Genomic DNA, 20640 nt, shown 5'->3' on the forward strand with positions numbered 1-20640 from the left:
CTGTTAACCCTTCGCCTCTTGAAGCCCTCACCAATCTTTGCAGATAGAAGAGAGGAGCACTCCAGAAACTATGTTTCCAAAAAAAAAAAAAAATCCACATTCCTACCGGGGATTGTGCAGATGAAAGTGTAAGAACAAGGTTCTGACTGTGCTGATTGAAATGTGAGCTGTGGCCTTAAGACTGTGCCAAGAGGCAGGTTAAGGAATAATATGTAGTCTCTAGGACCGTGAGAAGTGTCCTTTTACCTGGCCGGGTGTCCCCACCTTCTTTAGGTAGTGCACCTGGATCCTTATAAGGAAAACAAGGAAGTGGTTACGTCCAAGTTGAAAGGTGTTTGTACCTGCTTAGAAGGTTTCATTCCTTGTGAACCTGCGCTCCTCGCTCGCTCTCCCTGATTTCTTGTGAATCTTAATTCTCTGATACAAGGAATGTAAGTGATACCATCTAGAAACCAATAGACACTTCAAGAATATTCTTTGCAACCCAAGACAACTGAAATCTTCTTTATCCTTATTATGTTTCCTTATATTTTCCCAGCTTGAAGTAAAAAACGAATGGGGATTGAATTGATTTGGCTCTTAGCTTTCTTTCTGCATGGAAAAGTTCATGTCCAAGGTAAGATTGAGGTTAATGATTAAGGTGGAGCGCTGTAGATTTATAGTATCATTTACGGATGTAGCAGAGCTGAACGTGTCCTCCGCTGTGTAATGCAGTCCTATGGAGTTAAATGGAAAATTTGGCTCTGCTACATCTGCACCAGGGCTATTGTATGTCTGGCCGGACTGCACACATTGCAATCTATGTATCAGATGTATCGCTGGCATAGATTAGCACTTACTTTGTCGGGTTCTGTGTACTTACTTCTCGTGAGGATTGGATACGTTCAGGCTTTTATCCAGCTGTTAATCGTTTTTGTTATTATATAATAAATGATAATATGGAAGATGTGTTAGAAACCGTTCTGCAATAACTTAAGGCAAACTACAAGCTGTACAGTATATATGTATGAACCATGGCGGTATATTGTTGTAAAGGGTTAAAGGTGGTCACTGAACTGATAAGAGTCACTTTTACTTGAAGTGTAAAAGCCAAGGAGTATTTATGCTTTAAGTTGGTGCCCCAATAATAGTGCCCAAATAATAGCCCACGAATATAAGCAGTATCCAAGTAATAGTGCCATATAATAGGTAAATAATAGCGCTACACCATCTTATGATAGGAGTTATGATGGGACAGTAAGGTTGTTACATGGCATTCATTGCACTGGATAGACTTTCTTTCGATGATGGTTTCCGGCGTTCCCATTATTAGATTTGCTCTGCTCTACTACGGCTGTATAGAGAAGAGCAGAGCCGAGAAACAGGGTGTCAGCATTGAAGACCTCTGCCCAAACCCTCTGCAGATATAATCGTAGAACCATCATCTATATGAGTAACGATATTTATTCAGTGCATGGAAGGCCCAGTGAAAATGTTCCAGTCCGCACGTAACCGCCTTCATATTTACTAGTAAAGGTCAGCACCTTGTAGTGTCCAAATAACAGAGACGTAAATTGACCGTACAAAAGTGCTGTAAAGTCATTCTATAGTATCCCTATATAATGCTAAATAATAATATCACACAGCGCACCTGTAGAGCCATAACATGCTCAAAAAACATTCCCATACTGTTCATAAAGACCACAAGATGGACAAGAGGACCACAAGGGGGGCCAGTAATGGTCCAGCACAAGTCTGCGTATCCTAGGGGTTGTTGTACAGTGGGCCCCCAGAATTGTTCTAACTCAGTCCAGCACTGTATACAGATAGAGCACAGTTTAACTTAACAGGTTAACGCTTTGGTACAAAACATTGACATTGACTCTTTCAATGGTTGTGATAAGATAACACGCTGCAGCCGGATATTATCAGTGTCAAGTTAAACTTGTTTCTAACCCCAACCATATTGTCCCTATATTGGCTGTCTAGTGCTTACTATAGAGTCCCTGGTCAGAGTGCTGATGTCTCTTGGAGACTCTGGATGTCTCATAGATGCGTGTGAACTCCCCCGGATACCTGAGGCTCTCTGGAGCATGCCATGTTTTTATGTTTGTCGGATTAAGGCAAAATCCTAAAGGAATATCTTCACGTTCTTCTATGTGATGGAGGTACTGCTGAGACCTCCTGGAAGGATGTCAAAATAGCAGTTTCTGCTATTGATCAGCTGTCCTTAGGATAGGCCATCAACATAATGGCTGAAACCCAGGATCCTCGTAGATCAGCTGTGCTGGGATTGCCACTCCTGGTTGGTTATAGGTACTGCAGCAATGACCCAACAGATTGTCCCACAAGTGAGCAGTGCAACCATACCAGGAGTCCCAGTATAGCTGATCTGTGGGGGGATCTGGCTGTTGGACCCTTACAGATCTAATATTGATGGCCTAAGAATTGGAAATCAATAGTAAAGCCTGTACGACCCTTTAATGCAGCCCTATAGATGTTATGCATTATGTTGTTCCTCTATTATTCCTCCTGGAAATTAAGAAATTGGGGTGTTACTTTTCTCCATGACAAGAGACTCTGATTGGACAGTATCAGACACATCCCCAACTGGTTACACCCAGTGATCAATTTATTCATAAATTTCTAGAAAGAATAAGAGGAACAGAGAAATGAAGATTCCTGAGGAAAGGTGTTCCAGAATTGTTATATTATGGGATGCACCATTATCTAATAGACCAGACATGTCACATCCTCTTTACTTGCTCATCGTGACTAAGAACATATTATTGTGAGGTAAAACATTTCCCGATACGGAGAAGTTAAAAACTGATCTGGATTTCCAAGTAGTTTTCTTTCTATCAGTAGAGGAAGTAAATGAATGAATAATTCACAGAGCCGGGACACAGATTAGATAACACACGGAGATAGTATAGAGTCCATGGACTATAGATGTGACCAGGAATGGCGTGGGACTGAGATATAAACAATACTGTATACAAGAAGCCGCCATGTTGTCCATATCAGTCCATTTAGGAAGTCAAAGCTGAGATGTTACTGTTCGATTTGGGGAATGAGTAGACTTAACCCCTGAGATTCTATTGACTTGGGACTCCTATTACAATTATACTGTTAATTATTACTTACAAGAGTGAAATTAGTCTATGGCTAGTGGTATTTTTTATGGTGGGGGTTATGATCCTCTTAAAGGGAGTCTCTCAAACCAATAATAGTATCAAATAGGGAAGCAGAACCATACCTGTGTAGCCACAAACCCATAATAAAGCAATGCAGAGATAATCATCTTTTTATGGATATGCAAGTCAGCTCTAAGTGCATCGGGGGCGGACCCAATTTACCTATGGACAGCAGCAATATTTCCTGGTAAATCAGGCCCCGCCCCCAGTGCACTTACAGACTGATTTGCATACTCATAAAAAGATGGCTATCACTGCATTGCTTCAGTGGTTTGCAGCCACAAAGTTATCTTTCCAATCCTATTAAAGGCCTCTACTATTAGTTCTGGATCTAATTTCCCTTTAAAAAAAAATGCTCCAGAATAACCTGACACACAAGGGAGTGAACTGTGACTTGTGCTTTTGGCCTCACACAGGGGCGTAACTTGATGCAGAGGGTGCACTAGGGCCCAGGAGCTTTAGGGGGCCCATAAGCCCTGGCATCAGTATTGAGATTGCAGCTTCCATCTGGCCCATAAACCAAGGAGACCCACAGATTACCCGAACCACACTAAGGTGGATTAAACTCCTTAGCACCCCTATCCATCACTATCAAGAATTCTCTGTAGGGATGAGGTAGAGGGCCCCGGACAAAAGATTGCACCGGGGCCCACAAGAATTAGTTACTCCACTGGCCCCGCACTAGGCATAGCCCGCTATATCACCACATGTCCTGTCCGTCCTCTTTATTTCTCCAGGTATGTTTCCGTTAAGGTAACATTTCTTGTAACCAGACAAAGCTTTCTCATCTGACTTGTTACATTTGCCGTATTTATTAGTCTCGCTTTTCTCTTCTGAAACACAGGCACTTGTTCTCTGGGAAGTACAATGACTTGTGAAGACTGCCTGAAGTTAGGACCTCAGTGTGCATGGTGTTCTCAGAAGGTAAATCTGTAAAGCGCTCTAGCATGACAAGAACTGTACTTCTATATTATGTTTCCATGAATGGCTCCGGGCTCGGCCTCTTTCTTTGTCAGCTTCTTTGCAGCTGTCCTAGGTATTTTTATTTTTGCAGACTGTTTCTTGATGCGGCCGGATAAACTGCCATGTACAGCCTTTAATAAGCTTCGTGTGTACGGGAATGCGTTGTAACATGTTATATAGTCACAAGTAAACAACATTCTCTTAAAGCATCCGTATCATCCCGAAGCAGAAGACTGTGCCTACGTGGGCAGCTGTAGATGTCTATTAGATATAGCAGAGCTCAGAATGTTGTGCGGAACCTGCAGATTTCGGGACATTTTCTAATGTCACCTCTGCTGACCCTTGTCCCCTTTCACATCATTCAGTGTCACCACATCCTATAAGGAACAGACCCCAGTGTCAAGTGACTGGTTCCACCAAATGGGCTTGTCTTCTGCTAATCCCAAATCTGTCCTAATATCAGGATTCCTTAGATGTATTTTTCTGTACTGTCCAACATTGACATAGATATTTTACCGCTGACGACAAGTCATCCCATGTGAAGCTCTTCTTTCAGCATCTTTCTGGCTTATATTACGGTGAATATTTTCGGTCAGACAGACCAGTGGGATGAATTCATTGAGCCATTTAAGGGCACTCGCCGTGAGATTTACTTCCTGCCTCCGAAAAAACATCCATCTAATACAACAGAATTAGACTTTGAGATTGCTTTAGAGATAAATGGAAAATAAATCAATATTAACGTCTGGGCGGAACTCAAGGAGTGCCCCCGAGATGTCCAGACCTCATCAATGCAGGATCTAACCATCTCCCAGTACTGCTGGGAAATGAGTTATCAAGGGTTGGGATTCCCTATGGCGATATAGAATAGGAACATAAAAGCCTATGATCACTGAGGAGAGGTTTTCACTTGGGTTTTTGGGTAAGAACCAGACAGATTGCAGCTGGGAGCGCAGAATTACTTTGATACTTGTTGCTGATGTCTACACGCACATAACGTCACACAATAATCACAAGTATCTCTACAATACGGATACAGATAAACATCCAGTTATGGAATTGCTATATAAGCAATTTCCTAATATACAGCAGGTAACTGTGGAACAAGCAGACCGCAAGTAAACAGGCTACCAATAATCCACTGCTATGGTTCACAGAGTCTAAGGTCACCAGAGCCTACTGCAAGGTAGATTGGGCTTTACTGCAAAGAACCCAGGCAGGATGGACTTTGCTGCAAAGAACCCAGGCAGGATGGACTTTGCTGCAAAGAACCCAGGCAGGATGGACTTTGCTGCAAAGAACCCAAGCAGGATGGACTTTGCTGCAAAGAACCCAGACAGGATGGACTTTGCTGCAAAGAACCCAGGTTGATAACCCAGAACAAGGTGCCAAAATAAATGATAACCAGGAAAGCAAGACAAAATCACTTAAACCCGGGAAATAGAGTAAATTCTGGGAGTGAGTTATAAGAACAAAGAGCATAGACTACTAACGGAATCACAGGCACCCAAGTAAGGAAAGTGTTAGGTTAAAATACCCCATGTCAGCCCTTTACTGGGTACTGACTGACTCTGTATTTAACACCTGACCAACTGAACAGACACAGCCAATGTTTGACTTGAAGGCATAGCAACCTTAAGGCAACAGCCAAGTGGCAGATATAAGTGCAGTACAGAATTTCTCCCAGCAGTATTGGGGCAGTTCTATTTCTGAAAGCATTCTTACTGCGCAACACTGTTTCCATGCCTGTCTAATACTTTGCACAGTTGTGTAGCTCTGCCATGACATCATTGCTGGTACAGTGATGGCCGCTGGCTGGGACACATAGATTCATTGTAGACAATACCATGGGTACTTAGGGCTCTTGCATTACTCTACATCAAGATGTCACAGATTTATATATATTACATGTATTCATTGGTTTCTAGGTACTTCCGCAGAATTTTACAGATCATTTGGGAGTCCCAGCTCGGTGTGATACTCCTGAAAAGCTGCTAGCTAAAGGATGCCCAGCAAACCACATTGAATTTCCCATCTCTAAGGTAGAAACCCACAGAAATACTCCCCTTACAGAAGGAGCTCAGAAAAACAATGAGCATGTAACACAGATCACTCCACAGAAGCTTGTCCTAAAACTAAGGCCAGGTAAGCTATGAGTTAGTCGTAGCCAGGCTTTCCTTCACCAGGGCCTGGTAAATACCCTCCAAAAGGCAGAATAGCTTGACAACAGCTGCCCCGAACCAGCACCAATGGAAAACGCCCCGCCAGCTCCTTTCCCTGACTACAGTTAGCTGATGTGATACAAACAAGACACATTCTTATGTACTTTTTATCTCCTATAGTGCTAGGTCCCACATATATAGGGGTATTGTTCTAACTGCTACCTTAGCACCCACTATAACTGTGACTGTATATACAATGCATATGAGAGGAATATGCAAATCTGTCTCCCAAGCTGTAAACAGGGAGACAGCTTGGTAGACAGATATGCATATTCTTCCCATGTTCCTTTGCAGTGGAGCAACTATGGCTGTAGAAGTCTCCACACACCTGAGAAGGCGGTCTCTCCCTAAGGAAAGACGTTATCCCCACAATTTATACAACGCATAGAGAACCGGTGTAATTCTATCTACTGGCTCAGAGAGAGTAGCAGTAATTTTGATGCATTATATTGCATTATATTGCATTTTCCCTACCGAATAACGTTATTGATTAAAGTAATCAATAACGTTATTCAGTAGGGAAAATGCGTTGGGTGACCGTGCCCCCTACTGGCAAGACCATGCCCATTTTGGGGGGTGCATGCCTTGCAACCCATTTTTGGTGGACCATGCCCCTTTTTATGATGTATCCAGCACATACCTTGCCCAGGTTACTTTGAGAGCAATAGAGAGCCCCTTGTTCCCTGGAGATTTGTCAGCTCTTCAGAGTCTACGAGGTCTCCGCGTATTTCAGGAGCCTCAATATGGTTTAATTCCATAAGTCCATAAATCAAGCCCTTGATTCCAGCCACAGACTCTTATATAATGTGACATTTCAGAACAAATAATCCAGAACATCTACTCTACTTATAGGAATCCTATTGTATAATTACTATTATTATTGAAACTCAAAAGCAATCGAGATTCCATTGAAGGCCATTATTCTAAGTCTCTGTCCATTAATTCCTCCAGGGAATTCAATAACCTTTCAAGTTGATGTCCGTCAAAGTGAAGATTATCCGGTAGACTTATATTACTTAATGGACCTCTCTGCCTCCATGAGTGATGATCTGAAGACCATACAACAACTAGGATCCACACTTTCTAAGGAAATGTCCGACCTGACCAGTAACTTCCGTTTGGGATTTGGGACATTTGTAGAGAAGCCAGTTTCTCCTTATATAAAGCCTGTTCCAGAAGACATTGAGAACCCCTGCCGGTAAGAAACTTACTCAGCCTTACTCACAAGGTTCCTATAAACTGCTGAGTGTGATTAATGGCAATAACGTATAATGTCTTACTCATCTGTGACTTATCGAAGGATGACAAAATCAGCACAATGTCCATGGCCAAAATGACGCCATTTCTTCCTGATAATAGAAACTAAAGCTCAAATTTACTTTTCATATGAAATATACACTCATTGACAAACTCACGTGCCAAGAAGGAAATGGTGGAATCGAATTAAACGTCCTCAGTGTGATGTAATGATGATCTATGGCGGTGATGACAATATTACAGCCAGAGGAGAAGGTTATTGGGGAACACTGGACAACATAGGGCATAGGCTAGGTCAGAATGTCCATCCATCGAGAGGACCGTCCTGTTTCTCCAAATCCAGTGATGCGCTGGTTCGCAAAACACTGTCCACTGGCTAAAATGTGCATTGTATAGTCATGCCTAGAAATTGACCATATCATACATATCAGATGTTATACAGTATGGAATATGGGGACATTATACAGTGTAAGACCTGGGGACATTATACAGTGTGGGATCTGGAGACATTATATAGTGTGGTACCTGGGGACATTATACAGTGTGGGGCCTGGGGACATTATATAGTGTGGGGCCTGGGGACATTATATAGTGTGGTACCTGGGGACATTATACAGTGTGGGGCCTGGGGACATTATATAGTGTGGTACCTGGAGACATTATACAGTGTAGGATCTGGGGACATTATGCAGCGTGGCCTGGGGACATTATACAGTGTAAGACCTGGGGACATTATACAGTGTGGAGCCTGGGGACATTATACAGTGTGAGACTTGGGGACATTATACAGTGTGGGACTAGGATACCTTATACAGTGTGTGACCTGGGGACATTATACAGTGTGGGTCTTGGGGACCTTATACAGTGTGGGACCTGGGGACATTATACAGTGTGAGACTTGGGGACATTATACAGTGTGGGACTTGGGGACCTTATACAGTGTGGGACTTGGGGACATTATACAGTGTGGGACTTGGGGACCTTATACAGTGTGTGACTTGGGGACATTATACAGTGTGGGATCTGGAGACATTATATAGTGTGGTACCTGGGGACATTATACAGTGTGGGGCCTGGGGACATTATATAGTGTGGGGCCTGGGGACATTATATAGTGTGGTACCTGGGGACATTATACAGTGTGGGGCCTGGGGACATTATATAGTGTGGTACCTGGAGACATTATACAGTGTAGGATCTGGGGACATTATGCAGCGTGGCCTGGGGACATTATACAGTGTAAGACCTGGGGACATTATACAGTGTGGAGCCTGGGGACATTATACAGTGTGAGACTTGGGGACATTATACAGTGTGGGACTAGGATACCTTATACAGTGTGTGACCTGGGGACATTATACAGTGTGGGTCTTGGGGACCTTATACAGTGTGTGACCTGGGGACATTATACAGTGTGGGATCTGGGGACATTATACAGTGTGGGACCTGGGGACATTATACAGTGTGGGACCTGGGGACATTATACAGTGTGGGACCTGGGGACATTATACAGTGTGGGACCTGGGGACATTATACAGTGTGGGACCTGGGGACATTACACAGTGTGGGACCTGGGGACATTATACAGTGTGGGACCTGGGGACATTATACAGCGTGTGGCCTGGGGACATTATACAGTGTGGGACCTGGGGACATTACACAGTGTGGGACCTGGGGACATTATACAGTGTGGGACCTGGGGACATTATACAGTGTGGGACCTGGGGACATTACACAATGTGGGACTTGGGGACCTTATACAATGTGGGACTTGGGGACCTTATACAGCGTGAGACCTGGAGACATTATACAGTGTGAGACTTGGGTATATTATACAGTGTGGGACCTGGGGACATTATACAGTGTGGGACCTGGGGACATTACACAATGTGGGACTTGGGGACCTTATACAATGTGGGACTTGGGGACCTTATACAGCGTGAGACCTGGAGACATTATACAGTGTGAGACCTGGGTATATTATACAGTGTGGGATCTGAGGACATTATACAGCGTGTGGCCTGGGGACATTATACAGCGTGGATTACACATAACACTAGTGTGTACATAGTCTAACAACCAGTGTTGTCCTTTTAATAACCAATGTTGTCTCTCGGCTTATCTGTAGTCTGTTTTGCTGCCACGTGACTAAACTGACTGTTTCCATCTTACAGCAGGGAATCCGTGGACTGCTTACCCACCTTTGGGTATAAACACGTTTTATCCCTGACTCATAACGCGGCCAATTTCAATAACATAGTGAAGAAGCAAAGAATATCAGCAAATATTGATACACCCGAAGGAGGATTTGACGCCATTATGCAGGCAGCGGTGTGTAAAGTAAGTCAGGTTTTATTACATTGTATACTCGCTGAACCAGTATTCATGATCAATCAGCAATCTGTGTGGTGAGAACCTGCGACACATGGAGATACAGTGTGTGCTAAAGGGCAGCACGTGGCACCTATAGTAATACACCGATCAGTGTGTAAGATAATGTCTATATGGATGTAAAGCCATTTGATAATATAACCTTTGGTCTAGGTTCAGTATAGGTATCTAATAATTTATTCTATATTCTGAATTGGATTCTCTGTTTTGGAGTTCTAAAGGGCTTATCCAGCATCTCAAAACTGTCCTATAGATAGTCCATAAGATGAGATTGGCAGGGTCCTATTGCTGGGACCTCTGCAGATCAGCTGTTTTTCAAAGATGAGTCAAGGGTTGGTTTCTTCTAAGTTCACTAAGACAATTATCAGATTTTAATGATATAGATGCCATATGTGTACAATGGTAACAACAATACAATAGACAGAGGATGTATACTTACTTGTTCAGTCTTTATCCTGCTAAGAGTAAAACACAATAACGTCATGGCTTATGTTATTATGGAAGCCAAGATGGAACGATAAGACATTTTGTGTAGTGGATCCTGTTGGCATGGAGCCAGGGGTGCAGCCTCAGGGGGTGCAGAGTGAGCCCATAAGGTGTCTATTCCCAATAGGCGGAGGCCAGTATTATATAGGATGCATTATATTTGTAGGACCAGGTACACATTTTACTTTGGGTACCATTGTAATGACCAGACGGCGCACTCATATACACGTCAAACAGTTGGTGTCTTAGGGTGCACGGTCCATTGGTGTCTTAAATGGACATACTTGGTGGTTTTTTCTCTATTATGAAGTTTTGGCCGGAGTTTCACTTTAAGCTATTTTTTTTGTTATAAAGCATTATGTGGATGTAACTTCTTTTCACTGTAGGATCGAATTGGATGGAGGAACGGATCAATGCATCTGCTGGTATTTGTGACAGATGCAGATTCTCATTATGGCATGGATAGTAAATTGGCCGGTATTGTGATTCCCAACGATTGCCAATGCCACCTGGACAGCGGTAATGAATACTACATGTCTACTGTCCAGGTAAGATACTGTATTATCCTCTCCGGGGTGCTAGAAAAGCAGTTAAATACTCCCCTCCTTTACATTATAGGGGTGCGGGTTCTCTTACTGATGCTTATCTTATTTATAGTGTTCCTCCAAGTATAAAACCATTATCAAATGAATAGAACAGATAAATATAAGAAACATTGTAATACCGTATATACTCGAGTATAAGCCGACTCGAATATAAGCCGACCCCCCTAATTTTACCACAAAAAACTGGGAAAACTTATTGACTCGAGTATAAGCCGAGGGGGGGAAATGCAGCAGCTACTGGAAAATTTCAAAAATCAAAATGGTCGTAGTTTTTGGGTGCAGTAGATGCTGGGGAAGGGGAGGGGGTGTTTTGGTTGTCTGTCTGTCTGCCCCTTCCCTGAGCCTGAGGACTGTTTTTCTTCCCCCCACTTGGAATTCAGCCTGGCTGAATATAGAGTATCTGCAGTGCTCCTATTAACCCCTTCCTGATGGAACAGGAGCACTGCAGATAACCTATATTCAGTAGACAGGGCACTATCAGACACAGGGATACCTAATGTGTATGTGTTTTACAGTCATTTTCTACTTTTCTATGTATTCTAGGGAAAGGAGGGATTAAGAACCTTTATTTATTTATTTTTTGAAAAAAAAAATTTTGCACTATTTTATGGGAGATTCTATACATTGACATTGTGGCTGGTCATAAACCCCCCTCACCCTCCTAAAAAAAATAAAATAATAATAATAATTTTTTATTTTTTTTTGACTCGAGTATAAGCCGAGGGGGGCTTTTTCAGCACAAAAACTGGGCTGAAAAATTCGGCTTATACTCGAGTATATATGGTATATCTTATCAGAGAAAAATGCTCCTATGGGTAAATCTAGCCACTCTGTTGCCTGAAGTGAACTATAGAAAGGTGCCCCCCCCACACACACACATATTGTATAACACCCCTTTTTTGGGTCCCCACACAATATACAACCCCAATTTTTGGGCTAACGCACAATATATGACCTCCTTTTTCTGGCCCACCCACGCAGTATATAACTTTCTCTTTTTCCGTCCAGTAGCTCCTCCCCCTCCCCTCACCATAGACTTCATTTATCTGTGAGGTTGACAGCCCATCTTACTTGGGAAGACTGTTAGTGATATTAGACTGAATGAGCAGCTAATGTAGAAATCCAAAACTTTATAATAACTCTTTTTAAAGAGAAATGCTTCTTTCCCTGTTGATCAAATGGGGAAAGAAGCATTATTCTTTAACAAGATATATTACAAAGTTTCTTCTATTCCCCTGTACTATTCATATATGACAAGTTCTTTTACAATTGGAGTTCCACCTTAAATGTATAATAAAACTCCCCTTCACTTGACCTCATTGAATCTGTATAACTAGTATTAACCAACTGGACTCCGATACGTACGAGTGCACCGTGAGAATGTTGTTTAACCATCAACCGACTTCTTACATCATGCTGTTCGTTTCTTCCAGGAATATCCAACACTTGGTCAACTGATAGAGAAGTTGGTGGAGAATAATATTCTGCTCATTTTCGCTGTCACTCAGAAACAAGTCCCCCTCTACCAGGTGAGAACAAAATACTTGTCCACGTTGTATTTCAGACACCCCAGTCCGTAGCTACAGTATTGTAGGCCTGTAAGTTTTGGGTATTCTATGGAGTAGTCTAGTCATTTCAAAGATGGCACCTGCTGGATGCCATTGGGGGTCTACAGAGTCAGGGGGCCCCAACACCAAGGACATGGTGTGGCCTCTTTATTATTGACATTGTTCCATCCCGCAAAACCACAAAGAGGGTGCAGTATTTGCACAGCCCTTTAAAACAGCTGATCAGTAGAGGGACGAGGGTTAGAACCCCTTCAGTGTGATATTGATGGAGTATCCTAAGAAAACATCCTTTGAAGAGAACTTCTCACCAGGTGTGAAAATCCCAGTTACATCCCTCATCACCCTGAGCATTGTGATGTTTTGTTCAAATCTGTTCAGCCGTTCCACCGATATAAGCCCTGTTAGTATTGATACATAATAGGTTATACTAGCCTAGTGGGCGGAAACACAGTGGTTCCTCTGGGGCGGGGTCTCTGTGCTCCATATTGTGCAGTGTTACTGCCCATTTAGCTAGTAGACCTTAATTTGTATCAACACTAACAGGGCTTATATCTGTGGAATGGCTGAACAGATTTGAATAAACAAAACACAGCAATGCTCAGGATGACAGTGTCAATCAGATGATGGATGACATTGGGCTTTTAAGTCGGGGTCATTGCTCCTCTTTAGCAATAATTTCAGCAATACCTCGACCCTCTTTTTGCAGAGTTTATTGTGATACCTTTTGGACAATATTCACATAACACCCAGAGAGGTTCCAGATTTGAGAAAGGTCTTTTGTTGCAATGGTAACCTAGATCTTGTAAAGCTGCATTACACATTCTGTGGGGATAGTTGTGGTTGTGCTCCTTGTGCTGCTCTGGTGCTTTTAGCCCACACAGTGATTTAATATGTAGAATTGCATTAGCCTTTGATTAATGGTGTTTTTTTCCCTGGGACAAGCCGGGCCTAAGCTGAAATGAGAATATAATGAGCAATATTTCCTGAGCTGCTATAATCAGTGACGCTGGTTTATGTTGTGTGGAACAAAGGAAAGGAGAAAACACAAACAACCGAAGGTCTCGAGATGATCTGAGCAGAGGTTCTAACTCACATTAAGACCTCATACACATGTACAAGGGGCCGCGCAGGACCACTCGGGGTCCAATGCACTACAAAGCCATAGACTAGGTTTATACTTCGCCTAGCCAAGTCAATAAGAAACAATGTCACGAGTATTTTAGTATTGTAACTATTTTACCAGACCTTCTGCCAATAAAACCCACATAATTCATTTTATCATTCATTATACAAACAAATAAAAAAAATTCCAATTTTCTTCTGCAAAAAAAAATAAAAAAAATTCTGCGACCCATCAACAGGCATTGACTGACATATGGAAGTGGAGCCATGGAGCAGATGTGATCTGAACATGAGATGTCATGTTTCATTTATTTTAAAGAATGTGAGACGATAATCAGAAAAATATGGTTACTGTTTGATATGTCACAAACTTGGCAAGCGGCAATGAAAATTTTATCTTATTTTACATCTGTCACTGTTTCTTCTGCCATTTGAAGAAATCTTATAAGAGAAAAAAAAGTTGTTTCTTATAAGTTTGTAGCAGTCACTGGTCAGGTTTTTTATCTGGAAGTTTTATTTATTAGTCAAGGTTAAATTTTTAGAATTTTATTTACTAGTTACTTTGCCCCGGGGCAATCTGTGTAGTAAGTCTCCCCTTGATAGTGGTTGGAGTGCTGCTGATGGGGTTGGAGTGCTGCTGATGGGGGTTGGAGTGCTGCTGATGGGGGTTGGAGTGCTGCTGATGGGGGTTGGAGTGCTGCTGATGGTGGTTGGAGTGCCCCTGATGGTGGTTGGAGTGCCCCTGATGGTGGTTGGAGTGCTGCTGTTGGTGGTTGGAATGCCGCTGATGGTGGTTGGAATGCCCCTGATGGTGGTTGGAATGCTGGTGATGGTGGTTGAAGTGCCCCTGATGGTGGTTGGAGTGCTGCTGATGGTGGTTGGACTGCTGCTGGTGGTTGGACTGCTGCTGGTGGTTGGAGTGCCGCTGATGGTGGTTGGAGTGCCGCTGATGGTGGTTGGAGTGCTGCTGATGGTGGTTAAAGTGCCCCCGACGGTGGTTGGAGTGCCCCTGATGGTGGTTGAAGTGCTGCTGATTACTGGTTGAAGTGCCGCTAATGGTGGTTGGAGTGCCCCCGATGGTGGTTGGAGTGCCCCCGATGGTGGTTGGAGTGCCCCTGATGGTGGTTGAAGTGCTGCTGATTACTGGTTGGAGTGCCCCTGATGGTGGTTGGAGTGCCCCTGATGGTGGTTGGAGTGCCCCTGATGGTGGTTGGAGTGCCGCTGATGGTGGTTGGAGTGCCCCTGATGGTGGTTGGAGTGCTGCTATTGGTGGTTGGAATGCCCCTGATGGCAGTGCAGGATTTAACTGAAGTTATGTGTTGTCATAGTGTGCACCACATTCTCCTTCAAAGTAACATTTCTAGGGGGCATTACTTGTGACTCCATCTCCCTCTCCCTTAAAGTATGTGGAGAATAAAGGAATTTTCTCTCTGCCGATCTGGGGCAGGAACTGGATGGAAACCCAGTGGACCGCCTTATAGTCTATTGGTTTATGAACCTATGAGTTTCCGTATGTAGTCGCTTTTTAAGCAGATGGGGTTTATGTTTCAGACTCTAGTCTGAACCTAGCACAAGTCTCCCCCTGATGGTGGTTGGAGTGCCGCTGATGATGGATGGAGTGCCCCTGATGGTGGTTGGAGTGCTGCTGATGGTGGTGCAGGACTGAGCTGAAATTATGTTCTGCTATATGTTGCACTATATTCTCCTAAAATGTAATATTGCTAAGGGGCATTACATCCATCAATTAGGAGACTGTGGTCCATGTCACATTTGATCTCTATGAACAAGGAAACCTCCTTGAGCCTTCTCATGAAATTGGATGCGCATAGAGGTTACAATGAAGTCTACGGACAACATATTACAGATCCTTAATCCAGTTGCCCTAAATTTATAGTACATGGAAGAAAAACCAACATAAGAAGCCTCATCAAAGAGATGGAATCCTGATCCATTTTATATATGGCAATCCCTCGGCTGGCAGGCCGGGCAGGAGACACGCTGGGATGTATTAAGAAATATTTGTAGCTTGGATAGGACTTCAGGCAGAGCTCCAAGTCAAATAATAACAATGTAGTCGGGAGAGTATTCAAGGAATGTTGGCAGAAATAAACCCTCAGGTATTGCTTAAGACATCGGCACATGATATTTCTTTCCTCAGAAATCCGTCTTTGCAGTGATGACATCCCTTGTTACTCAGAAGAAACCCCCAGTTATGTGAACACAGGGCAGAATTTATGACACCATTGTAGAACTTTATCACATATGTTATTGCTCTGGGGCTGGTTTTGCCTCTTCTTCATGAGAGGTGCTGAAAGGGAATGTGTCATCAGAAAATGACTTTTGGTGATGTTTTTAATTTTCCTTATTTATTTATTTAAAAAATCCTAAAAATCTCGCAATTTCAACTCTTGCCACCAAGCCTAAAATAATTAGTAACTCCTTGTTACCTGGAGATGAACCGTGGGCTATAGACACATTGGTCTGCAACAGACCCTATTGCCTTTCATGGGAGAATTTTCTAGGCCTGCTCTGTGACCTTTGTAGAGCGGGGAGTAGATAAGATGTGACATCACCTATTGTGACTGAAGGATTCAGTGTCTTTATCGACATATATATGATCGCTGGGATCATCAGTGTGCTGTAAGTGATGTCACTGCTGTAAAGAGATCTACAGAAAACAGGAAGTCTCATCATATTATTTGGCTTAGTTGTCAGAGTCAGAACTGGAGGATTTTTAAGATCTTCAGAGTTTCTATATGGCGGGATGAATTTGGGAAGAGGGTGTTAATGTTTTGAGATCATCATTTGTACGGAGTCCCCCCAACTTCTAGGCCCTGATGCCCAACACCTCCGTCTGCTAAATATACCGTATATTACCTGAAGTTTACGGTTTACACTTAAGACAGGCTTTAATATATTTCCCTTGTTTATTACAGAAATATGCTAAACTGATACCCGGAGCTACTGTAGGACTGCTGAACAAGGATTCCGGAAATGTATTACAGCTGATTTTATCGGCATACAAAGTAAGATTTTATATTATTATACGGTATATTACACCTATATCACAGTATGTCAGTATTATAATGATGGGTAAGGTTTTATATTATTATACGGCATATTACACCTATATCACAGTATGTCAGTATTATAATGACAGGTAAGATTTTATATTATTATACGGTATATTACACATATCGCAGTATGCCAGTATTATAATGACAGGTAACATTTTATGTTATATGGTATGTTACACCTACATCACAGTATGTCAGTATTATAATGATTGGTAAGGTTTTATATTATTATACGGTATATTACACCTATATCACAGTATGTCAGTATTATAATGATTGATAAGGTTTTATATTATTATACGGTATATTACACCTAAGCGCACGCATTGTCCCTCCCTTCCCCATGGGTTTTTGACCCTGACGATCCTTATAGTGCAAGGTCTTCCTTACCACCAGTAAATTAAGATGGGTCATATCGCCGAGCTCCTTGTATCGGTGTACCCATTGTTTTGGCTCAGTGGTTAACACTGCAGCCTTGCAGCGCTGGAGTCCTGGGTTCGAATCCTGCCAAGGACAACACAACATCTGCAAGGAGTTTGTATGTTCTCCCTGTGTTTTTGTGGATTTCCTCCGGTTTCCTCCCACACATCAAAGACATACTGCTAGGGAATGTAGATTGTGATCCCTATACGGGATAGTGACTGTCAACCTTTGTAAAGCGCTGCGTTATATGATGGCGCTATACAAGTAAGCAAAATAAATAAATAAATAAATAAATAAATAATAAATTCACTTGCCCCCTTGGCCACTCTCTGCCCATTTCTGCCAAAGACTCTCTGTCTCGAGAAGGCAAAGGGCAAAGCTCACACCAAATATTGATGGGGTTTGCATTTCTCTTTTCTTCATTCACTAAGACGTTAACCCTTCTGTTTCTGGAAGCATTCTTATTACGCAGCACCTTTTTTTTCCCTAGCCTGCCTAATTTTTTTGCATCGTGCCCGGCCTTTGGCCATTCTCTTATTATAGAATACTCCACTTTCCTTGTACAGCAAGTGCTTCAGCAGCATTAATATAAGCTGTACATGTTATCTCGGAGGATACATAACAGGATATAATAGGATAATATAAGACAAATGTTGCTTCTTAAGGCATGAGCACCATTCCCTTATCCTGCGCATTGCTATGCTCATCACTTTGGTGAAAACTGGGTTAAAAACTCCATTACTGGACTATTTGGTTTCATGCGGTTCCAGATGATACAAATCGCTTTTCTGTTTAAGTGCTACAGTGGCAAAACCAATATAGATATGTCGGATCATGCAGCGCTAGTAATGAACTCAAGCCTTCTGCTTTCCAGGCTTGCATTAGCCACCAGCCCCTCTCTCCTTCCTATCTTGGCTATGTAATCACATTTGACATTAATGGCGGTATAATATGACACACTATTTTATCTGCAGCAGCTGGTTAATGGCCCAGACTCACAAAATAAAGCTGGCCATGACTAAGACTATTATAATGCTGTTAAGTCAGTATGAAGCCAAGGAGAGGGGAAATTTAATTTAGCAATGCAAAGGAAAGTCGCCTCGGAAAGGGAAGAAGAAGAGCGGACATTAGGCTGCCGAGCGCGCTCTCCAATAGTAAGTGTTGCAGCGATCCGAGTTGGTTTTTGGAGAGTTCATTACATTACTTTCATTGTAGAGCCCCAGGAACCTGCGCGAGAATCGGAAGAAAAACCTACAATATTAAGAAAGATCTTCTAAATTTCTAAGCAATTTACTGCTGGTGGTAATGGGCTCGGCGCTGGCGGGGGGGGGGGGCTTTATCATTTGGATACTTCGGAAATGGCAAATAGATTTTATTTATGGGCTCGAAGCTTTACAGAGATTACTTCATTTCGTAAAGAATTTGTGATGATTTTAGTAACTTTCCATACCATTTTTGGAAAGTATCCTGCAATTTTCACTCTGGCCAGTAAACCTAATAATAGGCTGACGCTTGTCGGTAACTTTTTCACTAAGATTTTTTTTTTTTTGCAATAAGTGGGGAAAACTTTAGGGCAGGTTCATGCTACCTTTGTTATTATCCGTTGTCACGCCAGACTTTTTCGTTCATCAAGAAAGTAAAGAAAGATGTTAGAAGACGCGGTCTGACATGTTCTTTTCATTAGTGTCAATGGGAATGGACCCAGACGCAATCTGTGCCTGTTACTCTGCCACAGTTAATGTTGGTTACTGTCATCCTATGACGGATGACTGCAACGGACATCAACAACGGTAGTATGAACCCACCTTAAGAATTTGCCTTACAGAATGAAGAATGGGGCTAATCTTTGTACGGTCCAAATTGGTGTAAAGCAGAGATTCAAGGGTCAGCCTCGGATTTCTGTTGCGCAAATACATGGCGGATTTTACATTCACTTTCAGCAGAGGGAACACGAGACCTTAAGGAACGAGCCTGAAGATGCAGCAGAAAGTAATTCAGGTTTTATATTGTATTGCATAAGAAAGAGTCTGTTTAATTAAAAAAAAAAACACCGCCATCAGATGGGCTCAGTGTGGTACTGCAGCTCAATCCAAGTAGTTTATTAGACACAGCTCTCCTTGCTGACTCGGATTGTGCAGCCATCTTGTGCAGGTCATGCACAGTGCTCTGTACTTACCATGTGACTAATAACAATCTAACCGAATGTAACGCAGTTCCAATCATTGCCTTAACTGTTGGTTCTAGTCTCAACTGATACAAGTGAGAATTCATCCCTGGACAATAATGCTTTGTGCATGACTGCGGCCATCACTACGTTACAGAAAGGAATTTCATGTGCTGCCATATGCTGCTTCGTTATGCTGTTTATATGGCATTTAAAGGAGAAGAACATGGCAGGAATTTACTAACCCATCTATGCAAGTTTTCTGGTGTAGATGGGTATAAACGTGGGGCTTTTAGGCTTGCAGCCCTTTGATAGGTTTAAGGTGATGGTTTTACACACCGCATTTCAAGCCTGCAGTGGCCACCATGTTTTTCCTACATGAGGTGAATATCTGATGTGTGTGACAATCCTACACTTATGGTGGGAGCCATACGATATCCACAATATGATGCAGGACCCCGGGCCCACGCAGGATGCTCTCGGTTCACTTGCCAAGGAAACTGTACTGACAAGTGTGCAGGAGCATCAGATCACGACAGGTGGTCAGATCATGCCAACGAACAGACGTGTTCTAATGATACAATCACACATTACCATACTGTAACTTAATTGTTAGGATTGGTTTGCAGGCTACAATAATAATAACACTATAATATATTATAATACATTGGGATTTTACCTCTCAGTTTCCTCCTTCTCAGGTTGATACAATTTCTTCTAATTGTTAATTAATTCTAATCCTTCTAATAAACCTGAGAAGGAGAAGTACAAGGCACTTCATTTCCAGGATATTTTGCAATGAGCAATGATCACACGTGTTGTAAGGATGAGTCATGGTGTGATCAAGGGACCCCCAAGTCACTGAGTTATGGCGTGATTCCAGGATTCTCTCGATCACTGAGTTATGGCATGATTGCCTGAAACTTCTGATCATTGAGCCATGGTGAGATCCCAGACACTTCTGATCACTGAGCCATGGTGAGATCCCAGGACGCTTCTGATCACTGAGCCATGGTGAGATCCCAGGAAGCTTCTGATCACTGAGCCATGGTGAGATCCCAGGACGCTTCTGATCACTGAGCCATGGTGAGATCCCAGGCGCTTCTAATCACTGAGCCATGGTGAGATCCCGGACGCTTCTGATCACTGAGCCATGGTGAGATCCCAGGACACTTCTGATCACTGA

General features: G+C 42.7%; 1 protein-coding gene across 4 annotated transcripts in view; it reads left to right on the forward strand.

Annotated features, from left to right (window-relative positions):
- Window positions 1-20640, forward strand: part of ITGB6 (integrin subunit beta 6) — a 71252-nt gene that overhangs the window by 28320 nt on the left and 22292 nt on the right. For 2 of the 4 annotated variants that reach the window (XM_075284472.1, XM_075284473.1), the window contains 8 exons: window positions 539-616; window positions 4021-4100; window positions 6068-6284; window positions 7313-7559; window positions 9793-9958; window positions 10882-11043; window positions 12534-12629; window positions 16727-16816. In XM_075284472.1, coding sequence (XP_075140573.1) covers window positions 556-616; window positions 4021-4100; window positions 6068-6284; window positions 7313-7559; window positions 9793-9958; window positions 10882-11043; window positions 12534-12629; window positions 16727-16816 — 1119 coding nt within the window. In that variant the 5' untranslated portion in view covers window positions 539-555. Of the gene's footprint in view, window positions 1-317; window positions 432-538; window positions 617-4020; window positions 4101-6067; window positions 6285-7312; window positions 7560-9792; window positions 9959-10881; window positions 11044-12533; window positions 12630-16726; window positions 16817-20640 lie in introns of those variants that run through there. The other 2 variants (XM_075284474.1, XM_075284476.1) reach the window with 2 other exon arrangements.

The sequence above is a fragment of the Leptodactylus fuscus genome, chromosome 8 (genome assembly GCF_031893055.1).
Source record: "Leptodactylus fuscus isolate aLepFus1 chromosome 8, aLepFus1.hap2, whole genome shotgun sequence".
NCBI classification, from domain to species: Eukaryota; Metazoa; Chordata; class Amphibia; order Anura; family Leptodactylidae; genus Leptodactylus; species Leptodactylus fuscus.